The following is a 22,793-nucleotide window of genomic DNA, read 5'->3' on the forward strand; positions in this document are numbered from 1 at the left end:
AATAACAGGGTATTTTTGCTGACATTTTCTATGCAATACGATCGATTCAAATTTTGAATTACTCTTTCTTTTGAAACGTGTGAAATGCCATGATAATGTCTACATAGCATGACGACAGCAGATGCAAAATACCTCTCAAAATATCTAGGTGTGGTCCGGTTTCACCTCATTTGCTGCCCAATGAGTCAAATCAGCTTGTGTAGGGTTAGCCTGTTACAGCTAACAGTGGCCACTCTCAGGATTTTGTCATACATGGAACAATTTGGCACCCAGGCTCTGCAATAGTTCACTAGGCCCAAGAAGCTTTGCATTTGCTTCTTCGTAGAAGGATGTTTGTATATAGCAATGGCCTTGATGCTCTCTTCAGACAGTTTTATTGTGCCTTGCGACAGTTCATGTCCAAGATAATTGACCCTCCTTTGAACCCACTGTATTTTGTCTTTGGATGCCTTAAAACCGGCCTCTGCTAGAATATTGCACACAATGGTGGAGGCAGTAGCACATGAGTCCTCAGAGGCTCCGGTAACTAGCAGGTCATCCACATACTGCAGCAAACAGGTGCATGGAGGTAGTTGTGCATCCTTGAGCGTCTAGTGCACTACCGCAGAGAGAACCAGGAAGGCGCATCGGTCAGACCCATGGGAAGTCGCTGGAATGTATATTAGGTGTGGTCAAAGGTGAATGCAAACAGTGGCTGCATTTCAGGATCTACAGGAACAGACAAAATGCAGAGCAGAGATCAACAACTGTAAAATAAGCATTTGAGTGAGGAATAGAATTAAGTATTGTATGCACATCAGGTACAATAGGAGCTAATGGCTTAATCAATTCATTAATTTTTCTTAAATCCTGTGTTAATCGCCAAGAACCATTAGCCTTTTTAATTGGATTAACTGGCGTATTGCAGGGTGAATGAGTGCGGATCAGAATGCCTTGAGCCAGTAACTGTTCAATAACAGGCCGAATTCCATCTTCTTTTTCCTTGGAGAGAGGGTATTGTTTACAATAAACTGGTGTGCATTTGAGCAGAGTAGCCTTGTATGGGCAGCCGTTAAAAAGGCCTGCTTCATCCTTACGCGCCGCCTATAGACGAGGGTTAACAGCAGTCAGTTCCAAAGGAGCACATCCTGCATTGACAGTGAGAGAATACACGGCAGGAAACATGAGTTGCAGAGAATTATTGTCAAATGTAATATGAGCACCAAGTTTACGCAGCAAACCTCGTCCCAAAAGTCAAGACGGAGCAAAAAACTCAATTTCATCAATCAGTTCCTGTTCTGTAATTTCTGGAGGCGACGTTTTCGCATCCACCAATGCGAATTAGGATTACTTGTGAGATATCGTTCAGGAGTGTATTTTCTTTTCTTTCAGGTTCTCCCTTTTAGCATGTCTAATCATTTGAATGCATACAAACAAATTAATTCGAATGTATTCTTTAAACAGCCTTGTCAAATGTTTGTTTTTCCTCAGAGATTGTTACAGTAATGAATGCCGTGACGGTCAGCTTGACATCAGATGTGGGCGAAGAATATGGACGCCTACCTTGCTTCTTTGCTTAGCTTAAATGAGGACGCTTCATCTGACAGAGGAGGCTCACCGAAGATCTGCGGATCAATGACCCAAGCACGCAACAAAAGTATGGGTGAATTCAGATTGATTGGGACATTTTTTTCCAAGTCATTTCAATGACAGAAAATCTGAATTCAACCTACGTTTTATTCCATGCTACATTTCCCATCTGCTTGTCATGTCCACTTGTTTTTCCCTCTTTCAGAATATAGAACTTCTGTAAAGTTCTTTAAGAACTCTGTTATGTTCATTTCCAGGGTGACGTCCATCTTTAGTTTATTTCTGGTTTTATGTCACAAATTGTCAATGGGCTCCATGTTTGTGGTCCAGTACAAACACATTGCCACCAGTCTTCACAGGTCCAGTACGAGTTGCAAGTGATATATGAAGGTCCTGTACAGAGAAAAATGTCCACTAAGAAGCATTTACCTCATCATTCTACCTACAAATACATTTATCCATACCTCCATGCATCACTGCATTGCTCACGTGGTCCTCCAAGTGAACTGTAACAAGTCATTTTCTTCACTGGTGAAGAAAATCCTGGCAGAACTGCTCCGCATCAGGCTAGAACTAAAAGTGCACCAAAAACTGTCCTTGATCCCGTGACAGCCACAAAATACAGATACACTGGTTTCATTCAAATTAAAGTATAAATACACGTTTCCTAGAATTGCAGATGACACAGAAGAGTGTATGTACACAGCAAAAATTGGAGAGTTGAAATTTCTGTGTTAAACATCTTAAGTTAATTTCAACACAGAAAGAGTAATTTTAACACATTTAGAGTAAAATGGCGTTTGGTGTTGGAGTTATTTCACAGAGTTGATTATCAGTGTTAAAACAACTCCGTAAAGATGTAATTAGACTCTGCCCACGCAGTTCAAATCGCCGCCCAAAAACATTAGTTTTACAAACTTAAAGTGATTATATATAGAATAGAGCGCATTTAAAACATTCACCGGATGCGTTTATGTAGTCTTTAAGACTTTTATATGCAATAGGCACGTTGTAGACATGACAGTACATTGCACAGTACTTTTTTTCCATTGTCGATTAAATATTTTATTTTTCTTAAAATAAATAATCGGCACTGTAGATAAAGTACGTCTGTACATTGTGATATTACTGTGTAAACGATGTTGTGCCTCCATCCATCCATACAGTCCTTTTTCATTTACACCTATTTACAATGTCAAAGTCTTTTGCATGTTCCAGGTAAAACGTTGGTCCAGATAAAGTAGAACAAACAGCAGAAGTACATGAAGCTGGATTGCATTGAAGGGTGGTTTGACTTCATGCAATTTCATCTGAAAGGTTGTTTTTTTTTTTACTTGAGAGTGTTTCTCTTTTAGTGTTATTTTAAAAGTGTTAATTTAACACCAGAGAGTGTGGAGCTATATAAACTCAGAAAAAGTGTTGAAATCAACTCTGTGGGAGTTAATTTAACCCTGGATTTTTTGCTGTGTAGTTTGCATTCTACAAATACTCTCCAAAATGGTGCTCCAGTGCCGAATTTTTGAAAAAAGCTGTTATTTTTCTTTGCATAAAAAAAGTTGCCGGAGTTTAGGGTTGTTCTGGATACACTGGTGCCAGACGTGTGAGTATTTGGCACCGGTGCTCTCTAGCCAGTGGAAAACGCATCTTTTGAAGCTCGCCAGTCGAACTAATTTCAATCAAGCAAAAGCACCGGCTCTGAACTAGCACCCGGTTCATGCTGGGGGTATTAGAAACCTGAATCATCAAAGACACCTGAAAGAACCTGAGAGGTGCGACTTTAACCACAGGCGTGCATTGTTCCTGAGATGCCCATCTTTATGAGGGTGCACAGGAGGATCTGGTGGTCAACTGTGTCAAAAGCAAAATAATGTCACATGGTAATTCAAGTTTAATTTATTCTATTAGGTTTAGAGTTACCTTTAGAGACATGACATATTGTGTCTTATTTAGCAATCGTTATTATACATCAATTTAAAATAATTAATGTACAGGCCACATATCCTTTTAGTTATCGGGTGCTCCTGTGAGGTTTCTCAACAATTTGGTTCTTCTTCGAGTGAAAACGTTCTGCACTGTTGCCTCCTACTTCACTTTTGCAGTTGCCAATTCTGCACATTTGTCAAGATGCTTGTGAAGTTTTTGGATGTCTTCTACTTCAAATCACTCATGGGTGTGCACAGTGTGAAATATACTACTAATAGACCATTTTGTTTGATAACGTTGCTGGGATGCTGATGACGATTTAATGAGGTTCTCATCTCCAGCCTTGAGAACATGACGACGTAAAATGTCATTTACTTTTAACAGCTTTTCAAAGCAAGTTCTTATTTTAGTTAAATCATGCTGTCTCCTTTACCGTCTCAATGACCTTCATAAAGTATAAGAATAGGTTAGGCAGGTTATTTGCTGTATATACTCATGCTTTGATGCATCATGTTTGCTATGAAGAGACTGGAAACAGGCAAAAGTCATTGTGAACAACATCTGAAACCTTAATGTCGTGCATATGAAACATTTTAAGCATGCCATCTTCAGTTCTAGAGCCTGCAGATGTTACCAGTGCTGCAAGGTCAAGAACTGACTTCCTGCCATGGTGTTGATTGGTTTAGATGAGCATCTCTTCATATGTCTCCACAACTCCACAAAAACATCCACTTGCAGTGGACACAGTGCTCATAACCTTTATAGCCACATTTAGCTTTTGGCTTGACTTTGAATGAAACCGATCCATTCTTTTGGACTATTATTTTTTTGCAAGAAGATTCCCGTGTTGGGAAACTTTTGAAATGTCACTTGTCCTCCTTTATAAAGTGTCTCGCTATTTTAAAAAGGTTCCAGATTCCAGTAGGAATCGTGGAAGGCGGATGAGTTCTTGGAGACTGAGAAACCCATGGAAGCATCTTCTCTAGTCCAATTTTTGACTTTGGAAGTTGTTCCTTTCCTCTATAAAACTGCATAACTGCATCCTCTATAAGGCTGCAGCTGAGCTATAGGCACAAAACAACAGTCATTCTACACACAAACTGAGCTCTGAGCATTATTTTAGCACTAGTACTATGCTAACATTTACCTCTTCACATAGAAGAGCATGTATCCGTTCATGGCCATGTTACTTGATGCTTTTGATTCAATTCAATTAAATTCAAGTTTATTTGTATAGCGCTTTTACAATGGCTATTGTTCCAAAGCAGCTTCACAAAAGCAAATCATTACACAACAAAAGCAAATCATTCCACAGACAAAAGCAAATCACTACACAGCAGGTTGAATTACAATACAAGAAAATTGAAGATAGAATTAGTCCAGACGGAAGGTTAAGTTTTTCCTCGACGTCATCATGGGAAGGTCATCTCCTCACTGGGTCCACTGAGAGGCTCGGTACCTAGATGCCTCGGGATGTGCATCCCGAGGTGGAGACAAAAGGATAATTAGCGTAGCGGCCATTCATACTATTGGGAATCACAATGTACTGTAGCATAGGTTTATGTGAATCTTTATGAGTATGCTTTGCTAAAAGATATGTCTTTAGCCTAGACTTAAACTGAGAGAGTGTGTCTGATCCCCGAACATTTGCAGGAAGGTTATTCCAGAGTTTGGGTGCCAAATGTGAAAACGCGCTCGACCACCTTTAGTAGACTTTGCTATACGAGGAACTACCAGGAGCCCTGAGTTTTGAGATCTTAAAGAGCGTGGCGGGTTGTAGCGAGACAGAAGGCTGGTCAGATAAATGGGCGCTAAACCATTTAGAGCCTTGTAGGTCAGTAACAGTACTTTATAATCAATTCTGAAATTAACAGGCAGCCAGTGCAGGAGGATAAAACTGGGGTTATATGATCATATTTCCTTGTCCTGGTAAGAACTCGAGCGGCTGCGTTCTGCACTAACTGAAGCTTGTTTATTGAAGATGCTGGACAACCAGCGAGCAGCGCATTACAGTAATCCAGTCTAGATGTCATGAACGCATGAACTAGCTTTTCTGCATCTGAGAGAGAGAGCATGTGTCTGAGTTTAGCAATATTTCTAAGATGATAGTAGGCAGATTTTGTAACATGAGTGATATGGTGTTCGAAGGACAGGTTGCTGTCCAATATCACACCCAAGTCTTTAACTGTCGGAGTAACGTTTATATCACATCCATCTAATTGTAGTTTGAGCTCAGAAATTTGCTGTAAACATGAATTTGGTCCGATAAGAAGCACCTCTGTTTTATTAGAGTTTAATAGAAGAAAATTTTTGTTTTATGTCTTTAACACACTCTGTTAATTTAGACATTTCTGATAACTCATCAGGCTTAGATGAAATGTATAGCTGTGTGTCATCTGCATAACAGTGGAAATTAACCCTGTGCTTTCTAATAATGTTCCCCAGGGCAGCATGTATATCGAGAACAGTAAGGGGCCTAAAACTGATCCTTGAGGCACACCACACTTCACAGGCATTATACTAGAACGGTCTCCGTTTATATCTACAAATTGATAACGGTCTGATAGGTATGATTTAAACCACTTTAAAGCCTGTCCCTGTACACCAGTGGTGTTTAAACGCTCCAGGAGAATATTATGATCTAAAGTGTCAAATGCAGCAGTGAGATCCAATAAAACTAGTAGCGAGACGCAGCCTCGGTCAGAGGCTAAGAGCAGGTCATTAGTGATTTTAACTAATGCGGTTTCTGTGCTATGGTGCGGTCTAAAACCTGACTGAAACTCCTCATAGACGTCATTCATCTTTAAGAAGGAGCATAACTGCGCTGACACAATTTTTTCTAATATTTTTGATATAAATGGGAGATTTGATATCGGTCTGTAGTTAGATAGTCCATTAGGATCAAGTTGTGATTTTTTGATCAGAGGCTTAATAATTGCTAATTTGAATGGGTTGGGAACGTGACCTAATGATAGGGAGGAGTTAATAATATTTAGAAGAGGTTCACCGGCAGCTGGTAATATATCTTTCAGAAATTTAGTTGGAATAGGATCTAATACACATGTGGCAGACTTAGACTTAGTGATTAGTTTATTAAACTCTTCCTGTCCTATGGTTGCAAAACACTGTAACTGAATTTGCTGGGTACTGAGTAGGGCTGGACTATAGGACAAAGTTAAGGGTTGATTTTGACCATCTGGTTCTTTTTTGATACTGGTGTCACTGCATTCCAGGAGAGACCAACTTTAGTCTGATGCTGAATGAGTGACTAAGTCAATAAAACAACGGGAAGAATCTCTTACCACAATACTAACTGCTGCCCAGATGAGACACTCACTGCAGGAGCATTCAAATGAAGATGCCTAGAGAAAACAAACACAGATGTCAGCCAATCAGAAGTTGCATACTCCTTCTGATGTGATTTAATTAACATCACTCACTTTGAAGTATTGCCGCAGGTTGTCAGTGAGGATTCTTTGAGGACTGATCAGTGAGAGGTAGTTGGAGTCCTCTCTGAAGCTCCTCTGAAAGCCACAGCTTAAACGGCAGAAGAACATCAGCAACGCATGTAATGTTTGAGTCTGAATGCAGGTGTGGACGCGTGATGCTACCTGTCACAAATGTGGAGTCGGCGAAGCTGGAACTCGCCCTCATCTTTCAGATGGGACAGGCAAACCATCAGGAACCAGAAATAAGAGATGATAAGAATAAAAGTCTGAAAGTAATACATTTGAGCATGAATACCCAGTCATCATCTCCCTCACTTGCTGATGGTCTCCCAAGACATCAGGATTGAGAGATTCAATGCAGGTCTTCAAGGTAGACAAGAGCTTAGCATTCAGATTCTTGCTGTAGCCTGTCAGCCTGACCATGTGCAGGTTAGTAAGTGCCCTAGAAAGTAAAACATTAGTTTTTTTGCTTTGAAACGGTAATCTTAAATATAATGTTGCATAAATTAAGTGTTGGTACCTGAGCATTGTGCTTCCCTCATTCCACCGCTCCTGATGGGAATACATCTTACATGAAAGGAGCACATGTAGTATAAATCCCTAAATTGGGAAAACCGTGATGGGATGTCTTCAGTTAAAGGCTGTCTGTGAAAAGCATGTATGTAAGTGAGTGTGTATGATCAATCAAACAATGAATTATACTCCTTGTTTAAAACATTTTAAGTGTTTAAGTAAACTTCTCTAACCTTCGAGAACTGTCGCGGCCTGAAGTTCAGCCAGCAGATCGATCATCTCCCTCTCTTCAGATGTTGAAGCCCACGTTTCGCTGGTAGAGGTCAAACCTCCGCTGGTCTCCAAATCTGATTCTTTCCTTTCTGGAGGTACAATCAACGCTGGGAGAATTCAAACCTTCACTGGTTTCCAGATCCTATAATTTGCAAAAGCTGACACAAACTCACTAACGTCTGATAACTTACATTTCCATAGTTTTTTACCCTCTTGGTGAACACCTTGGCGTTTAATGGTGAGTTTTTGGCTCAAGGACTGCATTTAAAGTCACGTTCAAGCTTTTCTTTTTTAACCATAGAGGCCTTGTCATGTTAGAAATGAAAAGGGTCCTGTCCAAACTGTTGCTATAAAATTATAAGCACACAATATTCCGTAGAATATCATTATATGTTTTAATATTAAAATAGTCTCTTTTCCTCTATCCCAGTTCAATATTCCTCTTTTGATAAAGCAAAGTCGTTATCTTGCACAGCTTAAAATTGAGTAGCGTGATTAGTAGTGATTTTAATTTTGGATAAACCGTTCCAATAAGATTAACAATAAAAGTTACAGTACAACACAAAACCTACCTCCACATTCAATTTCTTGAAGGAGGTCCTGAAAGTAGTTTTCTCCCTCATTTCAGGAGCAACATTGATGAGAATATAGTCTGCATCTGGCTGGAAAAACAGTGTTTTGTGAGAACAGCAACAAATTGGTTAAAAGAAAGTGGTTGAACTAGGTATTGCAGTACAAATTCAAAATATTGGAGATGTCTTACTTTAGACTTGATGCACATGCAGGTTGCCAGATTCCCGCTCTGTCCCCTTTCCTTTGCCAGCTTCCATGACAGAAATAAAATACGCTGTTTTCCGCCAAACTGGCAACCCAGGGTTCTGAAGCAGTTCTGAAGGTTAACCGGTTCAATTTAATTTGACTGAATGTCTTCAGAATTCTTTCTTTTATCACACAGTCTACGATTTTCAGATAAAATCAACCGTGACACGTGGGAGGACTCATGAAGTTCTGATCTTCAGAATCGCCCGTGCACGTCTGCTTTAAGAGTAAAAAGCAGTTTGCTGAAAAACTACAAGTTACTATATCGCCCATGTACTGTAATGTTTCTTTCATGTGAGAAAATCCCTTACATGGACAAATGCATCAAATATAACTATAGCTGAACAGCATGCAGATAGCGATGCTTGAATTCATGAATAATAAAACTGCAACGGTGTTATACAGTGATTTTGGAGCAAAACGGTATGGATATGAATAAAACGCACTGCACGTGGTCGCACTGTCCTTCGAATATCGAGAATAATATTCTCACACATCTAAAGTGCGCGCACAGAAAAAGCGGTTGATCTATAAGCCAGATGCATGTAACAATACGTCTTATTACAATGTTGTTTTTAGTGCTGAACTTATTTTAGCGTCATACATTTGGTTTAACTGCGCTGTTAAAGGAGGTGATTTTTACCATTCATCTGAACTGTGTGAAAGTGTTTTAGATGCTTACATTGTTCTCGCTCCATCCATGCAAAAACTGCGTCCTATCAGCCAAGTTTCTATTTCCTGCTGTGTAACAACAACAGTATTAGAAAAAGAATTGCCTATTAATTCTGCAGTAACACCTTATTAGTAATGCATTAAGTAAAATATAAGTGTTACCAAATATATGTGTTTTCTTCCTCTCTCTGATTACATTAGGTAGATCTTCAAGTGTGTAACGCAACCTTTAGGCAAATCTAAAGTGTGCTGTAAAGCAGCTCTAGCTCAAAATAAAATAATATTTTGAGATTTCCGATACGGCAAGGATTGTTGTACAGCGATGAGCTCGACTTACCAAGAATTTGGCCATTTCTTTATCGGTCAGGTCATCACATCTTCTTGAGTCGACCAGAGAAGATCATCTTCAGGCACCTGCAGGGAATGATGCATCTGAGAAAAAACAGGGGACACGTACAAAAATAAATACGATCCTTATAACATAGAAAGGTTGAATTTAAATAAAGTGACCTCTAATTAAGTACAAATACAAATTATAGACCAAGGAAACAATGCTATAATAAACATTGTAGGAATAAGCGAAAAATACAAATATTTAGGTACAGTAAATAAATTAGACGCACCAAAAATTACTAGAATGTATATTCAATATTTATTATTAATGAGTGACAAAATGCTTAAAGTATCAAATAATAAGTCAAACTTTCAAATGGCTTCTGGACATCAAAATCTCCAATTTAATTTAGCGTTAGCAAAACAATTTCCGTTAATCATCACGATATAAACCTAACAAACCCCTCAGATTTGTCGCGGAAAAATTATTATTTTGAAAATTATGAACTGCTCTTCGTTAAATCGTTATAAAACTGTGATATTATTCGAAATATTAACGTTATACACTATAAGACATTACCGTGTCCCAGGAAGTTCACGCGCCCGATACCCGTTTAGGCACGGACGTTACGTTCCGGTACGTGCAGCGTGTTTAAGTCACAATATACTTTTATACTAATATATTTAATATATGAATGGAGCCGGCTGTGAAATTCAAGCACGCGCCTGTTTAGAACGGTTCAAAACAAAACAAGAAGCGCGCGGGCGGCGGTCTCGTGACATCGAGGTATGACGTCACAAACCACGCGTTCGAATTCGAACTTTTGAATCGCATTTCTTGCGCGAAAGTGTAGAGTATCGACGGATGGTTGTTCTCACCGAATGCTTCAGTCGATAAACATTGTACTGACACGAACTCCTTTTGGTTTATAATATAATCAAACAGTGTTTTATGGAGTTTAGTGAAGTTGAGAGAGAAAGAGTGGAGATGATCGGTCTTACTTCAGACGTGATGTCTGACTCTGTCAGCATTAAAGAGACAGCTGACAAAAAGCCTGTCAAGGCAACAACAACAAGAGATTCAGGGAGCGTTGGCTCAGATAATGCAGGACCCGTGAAGTTTTGTCCTTCAAACGATGTGGAGAACAGCCCAACAGGTGAGCTGGTTATTGTAGGTGCATTTATTAACATCACTTTCTTTCCCAGAACTCGAATCTGTAGTCAGAGATCTGTAGGTTACCCTCGATTTTTCTTTATTTTAGAAAAACCTGCAAAAGGAAAGAAGATGAAAGGAGCCCGTGCTGTCTTTCGGAGAGTATGGAAGGCTGTAAAGCGTCCTTTCCTTTGCTGTGATCCAAACCGAGTGGTGAATATTACACCACAGCCGGATCAAGATGATTCAGAGCTGACGCCTGTCCCGAGTCCTCCCAGAATCGCACCGACGGCCAACACAGATCCTGAGCCGGTGTGTCTGCCAGGCCAGGTCAGTGAAGATGTCTGTGAAGAGTCGTCGTGTGTGCCAGGTCCCTCCAGGAGCGAGCAAATACCTGACGTAGAAATGGCGATCCCGAGTCATCACCTGTGGCAGATCCCTCCTGTTCTGATCTGGGTGATGGTGAGTCTTAGTTACTTTAGGTTTCTGTTATTTCTACCATCTGTTGTCTATTACCACGCACTGCTGTAATTCACTGCATGTAACTTTTGTTGTATTATTTATCTCCATTTTAGAAAAGCCTAAAAAGCAGAGAAAGGGGAAAGCGGTCCGTGCGTTCATCAGGAGATTCCGTGAGGCAGTAAAGCACCTCCTCCTCTGTCGTGACTCGAAGATTGTCCAGGGTTCGACGCCACAGGTGGATCCAGACAGTGATGAGGACTTAGCAGATTGTCCCCTTTCTTTTGAGTTTGAGCCAAGCTGTCAGACCAGTTCTGACCAGGGCTATGAAGCTCTCCAGTCCCCCCCCCCACCTGTGCAAGAGGCCAGTGCAAATCCAGCCACTCCAGCCAAGCCAGCCACTCCAGCCAATCCAGCCACTCCAGCCAATCCAGCCAAGCCAGCCACTCCAGCCAATCCAGCCACTCCAGCCAATCCAGCCAATCCAGCCACTCCAGCCAATCCAGCCACTCCAGCCACTCCAGCCACTCCAGCCAATCCAGCCACTCCAGCCAGTCCACCCAATCCAGCCACTCCAGCCAATCCAGCCACTCCAGCCAATCCAGCCAATCCAGCGTTGCCGCATGAGCCGGATTCTTCGGATTTGGGAATCAATCTGCAATCCGGTGAATCATTATTACCTATATTTCTCTGCTTTAAATCAGAATTCAGACTGTAAATCTGGTACTGTAACTTCTTCCTATCTGTTTTTCAGGTAGAGCACCTGTCTTTTTATTGGGAGATCTTCTAGGACACGGAAGTTATGGCAAGGTGTATGAGGCAACCTACCTATTTGGTGACAAAACGACGGTAAAGCAATTTTATTGACTTGTATCATCATTTTGCTTCAGATGTAGAGATGTGTGTCCACTGTCGAGATCCTTTGGTGTGTTTGGAGAAATTAACTTAATTTTTGCCATTCACAGGTTGCCGTGAAGTACATCCGCAAGCGTCAGACTGACCATTATCTTCATCTTGTAAGTTGACAAATCTAAGGATTGAGTGACTATTGCTGTAAATACCTGTAGCTAACATAAAGCAGAAATGAAATAGACAACAGAGATTTAAGTGCAAATCTAAGCAGAATGATGTTCATCGTCCAAGTAGTGAACCGTTTTTTTTTCTCTCTTGCTCTCTCTCTCTAGGCTGGTCATTCCAAACCCGTGCTTGCAGAAGTGGCAATGTTGCTCAGGTTGGGAAAACCTCCATTATGCCCCAACGTCATCAAATTGTACGAATGGACTGAGAAAAAGACGAGCTTCGTGCTCATCATGGAGTTCCCTAAACCTTGCTGTACCTTGAATGAGTACATCGAGTGCTCGGAGCCCATCAATGAACGGGAAGCATGCTGGTTAATCGGTCAGTTAATCCAAGCTTTGAAACACTGCGTCGACCGAAGGGTCTTCCACGGCGACATCCACACGGGGAACATCCTAGTGACTCCCACTACTTTGGAGCTCAAGCTAATTGACTTTGGCTGCGCTCAACTGATCCACCGCGGGGGCAATCTCAGCAGTCAATATCAAGGTGTGTTTTGTGTTACATTGATCACGGTGTTGCCTTTTTGATAACGCAATAGTTCGATGCTAAAAAACGTTTCTCTTGCAGGAGCACAGCTGTACACCCCACCCGAGGTCATGAAGGATTCCACGTTCCACGCCGGCCCGGCGTATGTCTGGGCTGTGGGCATGATTCTCTTCCGAATCCTGCATGGATATCTGCCCTTTAAAAGCAAAGACAAAATACTGCGTAACTACACTCCGTGAAACAGACTTTATCCTCAGGTAAACTGAACAGAGACCTCTTTACTCTTGGTGTAGCAAGTAACATGTGTAAAGACCCGATTATTTAATTTGGTACATTTGAAAAGTATGACTAACCTGCGCTCTCCCTCTGAAAACTTTACAGAATGCCGTGGCCTGATTTACCAGTGTTTGACCCGCAATCCAGCTGACAGACCGATGCTACAGCATCTAGAAGAGCACAGGTGGTTTTACCAACTAGACAGCGGATCCTGTGCGTCAACCGGACAACGAAGGAAGCATAACACATTAAGTAGGTCTTAAGTTGTCTTTATCTTTAACTTTATCTGCAAAGTTCATTGTTAAACACAGGCACGCTGTATAAGGGGGTATGGAGATTCATGCGATCAAAAGTATGTGACCCTGGACTTAAGTCTTAAGTCGCTAGGGTATATTTATAGCACTAGCCAAAAATACGCGTCTCAATAATTTTTGCCGTCATTTGGACGTTAAGTAAAGATCACGCTCCGTGAAGATATTTAGTATATTTCCTATTGTAAATATATTAAAACATAGTTTTTGAGTAATACGCATTGCTAAGAACTTCAGTTGGAAAACTTTCTCAATATTGAGATTTTTTACATTTCAGATTTTCAAATGTTTTGTCCTATCCCAACATTCAACTTTATGACTGGCTTTGTGGTCCATGGTCACGCATAGGAATGAAAAGAGAATAATAAAATTCACAAAAGATGTTCCTCACAAGCTCAATGAAACCCTCTTTCACAATCTCCATCTCCTATTATTGAGCCTATTATTTATGGTTTATATTTTAGAAAAGTCTTCAAAAGTGATGAAGGGGGTTTGGAGAGTGGTGAAGGTTGCACTGGTTTCACTCCGGTATCGCTCACACCACGATTCTAAGGCAAATCCACCCAGAATTGTGGTGATACAATGTCAGTAAGTAAGGATTCACATTTAATCGAAAAAGTCGTGGAAAGTGAGAGGACATGGAGGAACAGGTGTTTTCTCTTACCCTTCGAGACGTGACATAGTAAAACGGTATTGTTTCATTATTTATCAATCATTGTTGTACGTCAATTTCAAATAATTCATGCACTTGGACAATCAGATGTTCAGCTTTTGACTTCTTCAGTTTTCTGAGTCAGCGTCGAAAAGATTAATCTGAATATTTCATTCATACTAAGTCTTTCAAAGTTTTAAAAACCTAAATGCACATTATTTGTAATTGGTTTTGAACTTTTTATTATCTATGTCTACTTTTAGGATTTGGACAGAAGTCTTCACCTCAGTCCAGTGGAGGAAGGTCAAGACGATTCTAGGAGCCTGATGATGGAGGGGTCCCTGAGGCGGAAAATATTTATATGATATCAAATAAAAACATGTTAAATATGACATAATGTTGCCATAACCTTCATTTATTAACTTAATCCCATGCTAGAAACATTTTTTTTCATAAAAGGTATACTATAATAATAAAGGTATAATAAAAGGTATATTATTTTTATGGAGACTGTAATAATGGCAGTTTTAAGCATAGAATGGAACTTCTTGAAAAATCTTTCAACACTTTAACAATGAAAATAAATAAACACCCTACAGTTTAGGATATTCAATAATGCAAATATGAGACACACTGTACTTGATATTTATTTATATACAATTCCTTTTAAATTGACAAGCAAATACATTTGTGATCTAAAAACAACTTAAACATCTTTAGTCCACACTTATTTTCTATGTTTTATCTTAAGACTAACATGTTACTTAATATTTAGTTGTATGCAAAACATTCAACATTTAAAAAAATAAAATTATTAAATTTTTAAATAATAAAAAATATCATTATAAAATAATATTAATATAAAATAACATAAAAACTAAATAAAATATAACAAAAATGATATAAAAATATAAATAATCAGTAATATTTAAAAAAGTCAGAAGGATTGCTTCAGAATTTATATTTTAAAGAAAACCAGTTTGAAGGGAGCGCTTTTTTATATCCCACATATGAAATATAATTCAGCAAGAAACTGCAATACCAGGTTTTTAAACATAGATGGCGACAGAAGCAAAACCTTTGAACCGTAGCTTTAACAAGAAATCATGCTGAAGTATGTTGATGCGGAATACAATTATTTCAGTATTTTCCTATTTAGGGTTAAGAGGAAACAAAGCATTTGTAAATATCTGCAGCATATATTGTGAATAAAAACTGGATCAATAAAACACTTAAATTTAATTTATTTTAAATATAAAAATACATTTTTGCGTAAATAATCGCACATGTATCGGTTTATTTAATATTTAAAGCATTCTGTAAAATAAAAAGCGCTGTAAAAATAACACCGAAAGCTGTATGCGTATATCTACAAATATGAAAATAAGTAGTATTATGAGAGTACGTTATTGTAATACTGTAGGCATCTCTATTTCCTCTGGGTGGCGAGAGATCTTCCTGCCTGCAAAAGAAATACAATAGTATTAATGACCTTTTAACGTGTAAATAAAGAGATTCGGTGACGTTCAGAACTCACCAGCTCTTTTAACACAGCTGATCTGAAGAAGAACGACAGTAGAACAACGAACACTGCGATCTCAACAATAATCACAATGACTGCAGGAAAGATGCGAGAAAAATAGCTAGAGTATGGAGCAACGGACCATATCAAACCCTTGAAAAATTCAGTGATGGTTTCGGGTGCAAGCAAAGCCATTTCGTACCTCTGAATAACGATATCGCCTTACACGCGCTATCAGCTGCATCTGTGGATCACATTAGATCAGTTCAAACGTGCTGAGATGTGAACAAGCCATGCATAGCTGAAGCCATCTCAGTGGATCCACTGGTATGTTGTACATTGAGATGCAAAAACCATAGTCATGAAGATTATTTTTAAAAAAAAAGAGACTTGAGATGCTGAGTAAGTGTCAGGGATCACGTACCTTGAGCTGCTGGTTTAGTTTGTCTTGGTTTCTTCTCGGAGCTGCTGACTGGAATCGGTTTTGTTGAATCGACTGCAGCTGCAGAAGATGAACGTTTATAATCAACACAATCTGGAGTACAATCTTGAGGAAAAAGTGAATGATTTATATTATATTCTGTAAAAAGCTTTATTGTGTAATCATTTTGAAACGACTAAAGCACATGTGTCAAACTCACGGCCCGCGGGCCACATCCGGCCCGCCTTGCAATCATATCTGGCCCGCAAGATCATTTTACATTATCGTTATTCATGGCCCATCGATATGAAGCGCTGTTAACGCAATACTGCACAGAACTACAGATCCCATAATGCAACGCTTCAGCTGCCTTGCCGCTTACTTCTCGCGTCAATTAAGTCTAGCTATTACAAGATATTACGAAGATAGCCGTTAGCCGAAGATACCCCTCACGATGCCGAAGAGAAAAGTTGATTCTGAAAACAGAGCCTTTAATAACCGATGGGACGGGTAAACCCGTGTGTCTCATTTGTGGAGCTAATTCAATATAAGATGGCACTTTGAGACAAAACACAAGGATAACCTGAAAGACCTGGATTCAGAGCAAGTAATGTTGAACCAAGTCAGCACAAATGTGTTCCCCAAAACGAACTGAGCACACTACGCTGAGTTCGCACAGCGTTTTAGTGACTTTGAAGCACAAAAAAAGAGTTTTGAGTTGCTTCGCAACCATTTGCCGTCGATGTTGAAACTGCACCTGCGCAGATTCAGATGGAACTGATTGAGCTGCAGTGTAATGGGACACTGAAGGCAAAGTACGACACTGCAGGACCCGCACAGTTCATTCACTCCATCCCTACATCAATGCCTCAGCTCCGTCTTCACAGCAGAAGTCGCTCTGATGAAGCTTGTGCACGTTTGGGAGCACATATCTGTGTGAGAAGCTCTTCTCAGTGATGAAGGTGAACAAAACAGCACACAGAAGTCGTCTCACTGATGAGCACCTGCTGTCCATCCTGAGAATCTCCACAACACAGGACTTTACACCAAACTTGTTGCCAAAAAAAGATGCCAGGATGGACTAAAGGGTGTACTATGGTCGTGACTCGTGTATAAACCAGACACTGATGTTGTGAGTCAGTGATGGTGCACCTGGTCGTGTAGTTTGTCTTGGTTTATTCTTGACTGGGAGCGGTTTTGTTGAATCGACTGCAGCTGCAAGAAGATGAACGTTTATCATCGACACACTGTTAAACATTCATTTTATCATCCTTGATAAACTCACATGAAATATAGTTTGCGTTGAATTATCACGGGATGAGAGTTATTTCTGTACAACATTAAGTTGTTTATGCCTAATTTTTTAAGAGTAAAAAGCTGCAGCATGTATCTCTTTAGTTAGTCCTCAATTAACTACATTATTAATCCTCATGTTGTGTTTGTGAAATCCATTGGGTTTGGTTTTCTTTTTACCTGAATACTTGACAGTATACGTGACCGAGGTCTTCGGTTGATTTCTCTGAGTAACCTCACATCTCCACTCTCTGTTGAGATCTTCATTCTGGAGTTTTGTAGTCAGAGAGATGTTACAGTGTTCTGAGGAGAATGAGATCTGATATCTGGAGTCTGTCTGTAGATTCACACCAAACTGATTCACCCAGATCAGCTGAACTTCATCACGGACCAAAGAATCACAAGAGATTAGATCACAATACAACTGACAGGAGAGAGTCACAGAGCTGCCTGGACTGATCTGAGAGGAGGATGAAGTGACTGAAAGACAAAATAAAACAGAAATCATTGACACTGAACGTGTGAGATTAAACGTAAAGAAAGGATTTAATCATACAACTTAAAGAAACACTCACCATGAAGAAAATGCAGATAAACGCGTGAATCATTTCCTTGTTGTTCATTCTTTCCTTGTTTTCCAGTCACAAATTGCCGGCAGATGTAAGATCCATGATCTTCTTTCGTGACTTTAGTGATGTTCAGAGAGCAGTCAGAGCCCAGACTCAGTCTCTCAGATCTCTCTATGTCTTTCTTCTTTTTCCTCCATAAATCAGTTCAACTGTCCCTGATTGTTTGCTATACATCCATGCAGTTGATGTACAGCCAAAAAGAGCATTATTACAGGGCAGACTGACATTTTCACCAGAACTGCAGAACACATGAGTATCACGCGCTCCACGGTACCTAAATGATGATAATAATTATTAAAGCTTGAATAAACATTCGGCAAAAGTTGTCTTGAGAAAGCAGTGGTTTAAAATGCTTGTAGTTTGAATGTGTTGATGTGAAGAAGTTTGAAAGTAGAATAAACAATAGACGGATAAATAGTCGCTATGTGATAGACCCGGGGTGGTTGCTAGGGTGTTGCCATGTGTTTCTAGGGTACTCAGGGTGCTTGCTAGGGTATTCTGGGAGGTTGCTATGTGATAGATAGATAGCTGGATAGATTTCAGACATTTTCTTGATGAATAATCTGTAAATACAATCTTTTGTCTCATGTTTTCAGTTCAGGGTAGTTGCAGAAAGAAACGAAGAAATCAGGGTTAACAAAAAATTGATTAAATGAAAAAAAAACACCCTGTGCTTGCAAAGATGAGTAATTTATGATGATTTTTATTTTCAAAAATCCTTATGAATGCAGATCGAGTGAGAACCATATATATATCTATAAATATATATAAAATTTACTGGGACCACATTATATTACAGAACAGATGCACTGATGTATTTGTAGCACACTTGAAACTGTCTTTCATACAATAGTGCACTCAAGTGGTAACTAATTACGTTTTTAAAAACAAAGTATGTTAAAAGTGCATTTTAGTTCATGTTCATGGTGCAGAGTTGAGTACACTTAGATGATCTTAAGTTCATCTTAAGAAGTACTAAACTGTTTTTTTTGCATGTCATATAATCTGCTTTCTGGTATACTTCATAGTTTAGGAGACTTTAGAGAGTTTCAAATGTACAATTCTAAACAAGCAATAAATAATAAAACGGTATTTACATCACTTGAATTTCATCAAAATTTCATTGTGCCGAGTTAAGCTTCAGAAATCAAACTAAATTGTTTAAATAGACCGTTGTTCAAATCGTGCATCTTTTATGGTAAAGATAATAAAGAGATTTCTTCACCTGTGAGAAGTGCAGAGAGAACGAGTCCCAGCAGACACATCTGACTCTTATCAGCCATTTTCTCTTACTGTCCAAATAATTGCATCTCTTCCTTTAAACGTCGCCAGCTCCTCCTCCAGACTTTAAGATCCTATTTAAGATCGCCCACACTATACCGATGAATTACTTTTCTGCTCATCAGTTAATCTGAGGCGGTTAACACTTATTGTAGTTTGAATTTAATTGTAGAATTGAGACTTTGAAGAGCTATTTGTTTGCTTCATTGCGAGGTTTTCAGTCAGCCAAATGCTGCCTTTAGATAGCGTACGTACATCTAGGAGACGTCTATGTGACATCAGCAAGACGTATTATTTAGGTAGTTTGCTCATCTGCAATACGTCTATTGAGCGTCTCCTTTTAGATGTCTAATAGACGTCGATTAGATGTCTTTGAGATGTTATGCTTTCGAATGCATGCACAACTGACGTCTGCTAGATGTTTGTAGCCAGCAGATGCTTTCCAGATCAAGAGATCTTTAACAGACATCTTGCAGACGTACGTGTGCTATCACAGTAGACACATCTACATCAACATCTACATTTCAAAGAATGAGCTTGAATCATTGCCTCAATTGTTGTGTAACTAAAACTTTTTTCTCTTCCCGTTACTAATGGCTGTATTTTTGGTGTGTTGTTCTCGTTGTTGTTGAGGTGTGTTAGCGTGTGAATACAGCACGTGAGAACTATGTAGGTTTCACGCGCTTTGCGACCAGCTCTGAACACAGTTTAGACTGAAAATCTCACACATTCTGATGAAGTTCCTCTTTAAGTGATTTTTGCTGTATAGTTGCTGCAGACCATTTACAAATTACTGCCAGTTTGAAAAAAAATCGGCAGCCGTCAGCAGGAAGTGGCTGACACTAAAACCAGATGTCGTCACTGTCGCTAAAAAAGCGGAAATGGAAGGCGGCGGCAAGACAGATAATTATATAAATGTAGAATAGTTTTCAATGCATATTTAAATTAGTTTTTAATTTGATTTTATATAATTCATATTTTTGTTTAAAAAGGTTTATTTATGAGATGCACTTATGTTGTATATTTATTATAAAAGCTACACACACAAAGACCTGCCTAGAAGACAAAAGAGAGAGCGTCTCAATGAACTTTATTTAAAGTCATTTCGCTGGGTTACGTATTTCGTACATTTGACTTTCTGACGATACGTACAATTGACATTTGACAAAAATGACTGCAATTTCCAAACATCATGGCCCAGCCTCCTTAAAACAGGTAGTTCATCCTATGGATTAGATTAAACCAGGACTAGGTCTTTGACATTAACAGTTACAGTTTCTAGAATAGTGTCTTGGCGAAAAACATCACCTGTGAGCGTTTTAAGACCAAACAATGGAAGTAATGCATTTTAAGTTACATCAGTGCAAGTTTTTCTAGAAAGACAAGAGATAAAGATTAAACATGTGAAATGCATGTGTGGTTTGTACAATGTTCACCTGTGGCATTATCCTCAAAATATATGGCATGCTTCGTCTGAAAGTGTTCGGGATCTGAAAATGCCTGAGAATCGAGCGTTTAATCTCGTCGTTATACATTACTGACACTCTATTCTCCAATTTGATACGAAATGATACCATTTCAGAAGTTGAATAGCATTCTGGCGTGGATATGGTTTTGCATGTTCTGAACAAATTCACTTTTTGGAAATGTAATGCTTCATTTTCTTGTAATAACCGATATCCAGGGTACACAAGGTGAAGACAGAAATAAGGGAAAGAAGGAGAATGTATAGAAAGAAGTAGTTCGTGCGAAACTGTTTGGTCAATTGTTACAGTAGGTTAACGGATATCGGACAGTCTTCTGAAAAGTTCAACACACAAAACGATTATGGATAGTGTTGTGTGTAACTTCTATAATTGAACCATTGAACTAAAGTAGGGCAAAGTTACACTATCGATAACAACTAAAATCAAACTTACGGCGCCACAATTACTTTGATCACTAATTTCCAAACTTATCTCTAGAAAAATCGCGCGCCATTTTTGAAGTAATTGTTAGGTGATTGGTTGCGTCCACGTTAGTAGATACTGATTGGCTGCTACCGAGTGGAAGGCGGAAGCGACTGCGATTCCATTTGCAGATGTTTATTAGAAACACACACACAGATGAGAATGGTCAAAAAGACAAGCAAGGGTTGGCAACAGTAATTTCAGTCGGAAGGCAAACATACACAAAGGGATATCCGTGGGCAAAGTCGAAGGAAGGCAAAGGTCAATAACAAAGTTCAATAGAGATCGGTTATCGTAACAAATAAGGAAGATCCGTGAAGCCGTGAGTCGATAAAGCAAGCAATGGTCATACACAATGATAGTCAGTAGCACAATGGGTAAGCGCTCGGTAAGGCAGACAGGCTGGCAATACCCGCGTGAGCTAAATAGCACCAAACAGGAAGTGGTGATAGAGGGGCGGCTCGAGTCAGTAATCAGGAGAGGGCTCCCTCTGCTGGCTGGATGTTACAGAACCCCCACACTAGGAGCAACTCCTGGAGCTTTTCGTGGAGCGTCCTTGTGGGCGTCCTGCGTGGGCGTGGTTGGTCCTGGGCAGAATCTTGTGATTGATTTCGTGGGGCGTCCACGTGGTAAGTGGTTGGTCCTGGGCAGTATCTCGTGATTGGTTTCGTGGTTGTTCTCGTGGCCATGGTTGATCCTGGGATGGATCTCGTTGTGGGTTCGTGGTCTTCCCCTAGGGCGAGGTGCTGGACGATCGGGTCTGGCTCTGTGGAACTCCTCTATAAGGGATGGGTCCAAAATGTCCTGGCGGCTACCCAGGATCTCTCCTCTGGTCCATAACCCTCCCAGTCCACCAAGTACTGGGCCGAGTCCCCCAGTAGTCACTCACTTGATATGCGGGGTTCCGTCAATCTCAAGTGGCGGCGGTGGTTCTGGGGCTTCAGGGCCAGGAGTCAGCTCCGGGTGGACCGGTTTGAGGAGGGATACGTGAAAGGATGGAGATATCACGATAATTAGTAGGTAGTTCAAGTTGGTATGTGACATCATTCACTTGTTTTATTATCTTGAATGGTCCAACATACCTTGGGCTTAGCTTCTTACTGGGCAGCCGCATCTTGATGTCCCCTCGTCGAGAGCCAGACCCTTTGTCCAGGTTGATATGGGGATGTGGGCGTCTTTGGCGGTTACCTTGAATCTCCTGATACCTGATCGCTCTTTGAAGTCGTACATGAGCACTATCCCACACCCTCTCACTCCCTCTGAATCCAATCATCAACGGCTGGGACATTGGATGGTTCTCCTGACCACGGGAACATGGGCGGCTGATACCCGAGGACACACTGGAATGGGGTCATACCTGTAGCTAGCTTGACTAGTGAATTCTGAGCATACTCAGCCCATGGTAAAAACTCTGACCACCTGTGTTGTTCTCTGTGGCAATAGGTTCGAAGGTACCTCCCGATCTCCTGATTAAGTCTCTCGACCTGTCCATTAGCCTGTGGGTGGTAACCTGAGGTAAGGCTCACATTAATGTCGAGGTGTTTACAGAAAGCCCTCCATACTTGGCTTTAGTAAACCGGCAGGTAATTCTCTGGGGGTCTTGCATTGTGCACATACCTGGCAGGCCTTGACATAGTTCGTCACATCCCGGGATATTGACGGCCACCAAAAAGCGTTCTGCGCCAACTGTAATGTCCTGTTGATGCCTGGATGACCTGAACTCAGTGAAG

General features: G+C 40.1%; 1 protein-coding gene and 1 pseudogene across 1 annotated transcript; one reads left to right on the forward strand and one right to left on the reverse strand.

Moving 5' to 3' along the window:
• Positions 1-10,539: 10,539 nt before the first annotated feature.
• LOC122342253 (serine/threonine-protein kinase pim-2-like) lies at positions 10,540-12,968 on the forward strand. Its single transcript, XM_043236059.1, has 7 exons — positions 10,540-10,708; positions 10,814-11,166; positions 11,378-11,531; positions 11,918-12,012; positions 12,129-12,179; positions 12,348-12,729; positions 12,811-12,968. Exons 1-7 carry the CDS (start codon positions 10,540-10,542, stop codon positions 12,966-12,968), a joined length of 1,362 nt encoding a protein of 453 aa, XP_043091994.1.
• Positions 12,969-15,576: 2,608 nt separating this feature from the next.
• LOC122342254 lies at positions 15,577-19,116 on the reverse strand (annotated as a pseudogene).
• Positions 19,117-22,793: the final 3,677 nt, after the last annotated feature.

The sequence above is a fragment of the Puntigrus tetrazona genome, chromosome 4 (genome assembly GCF_018831695.1).
Source record: "Puntigrus tetrazona isolate hp1 chromosome 4, ASM1883169v1, whole genome shotgun sequence".
Lineage (NCBI taxonomy): Eukaryota > Metazoa > Chordata > Actinopteri > Cypriniformes > Cyprinidae > Puntigrus > Puntigrus tetrazona.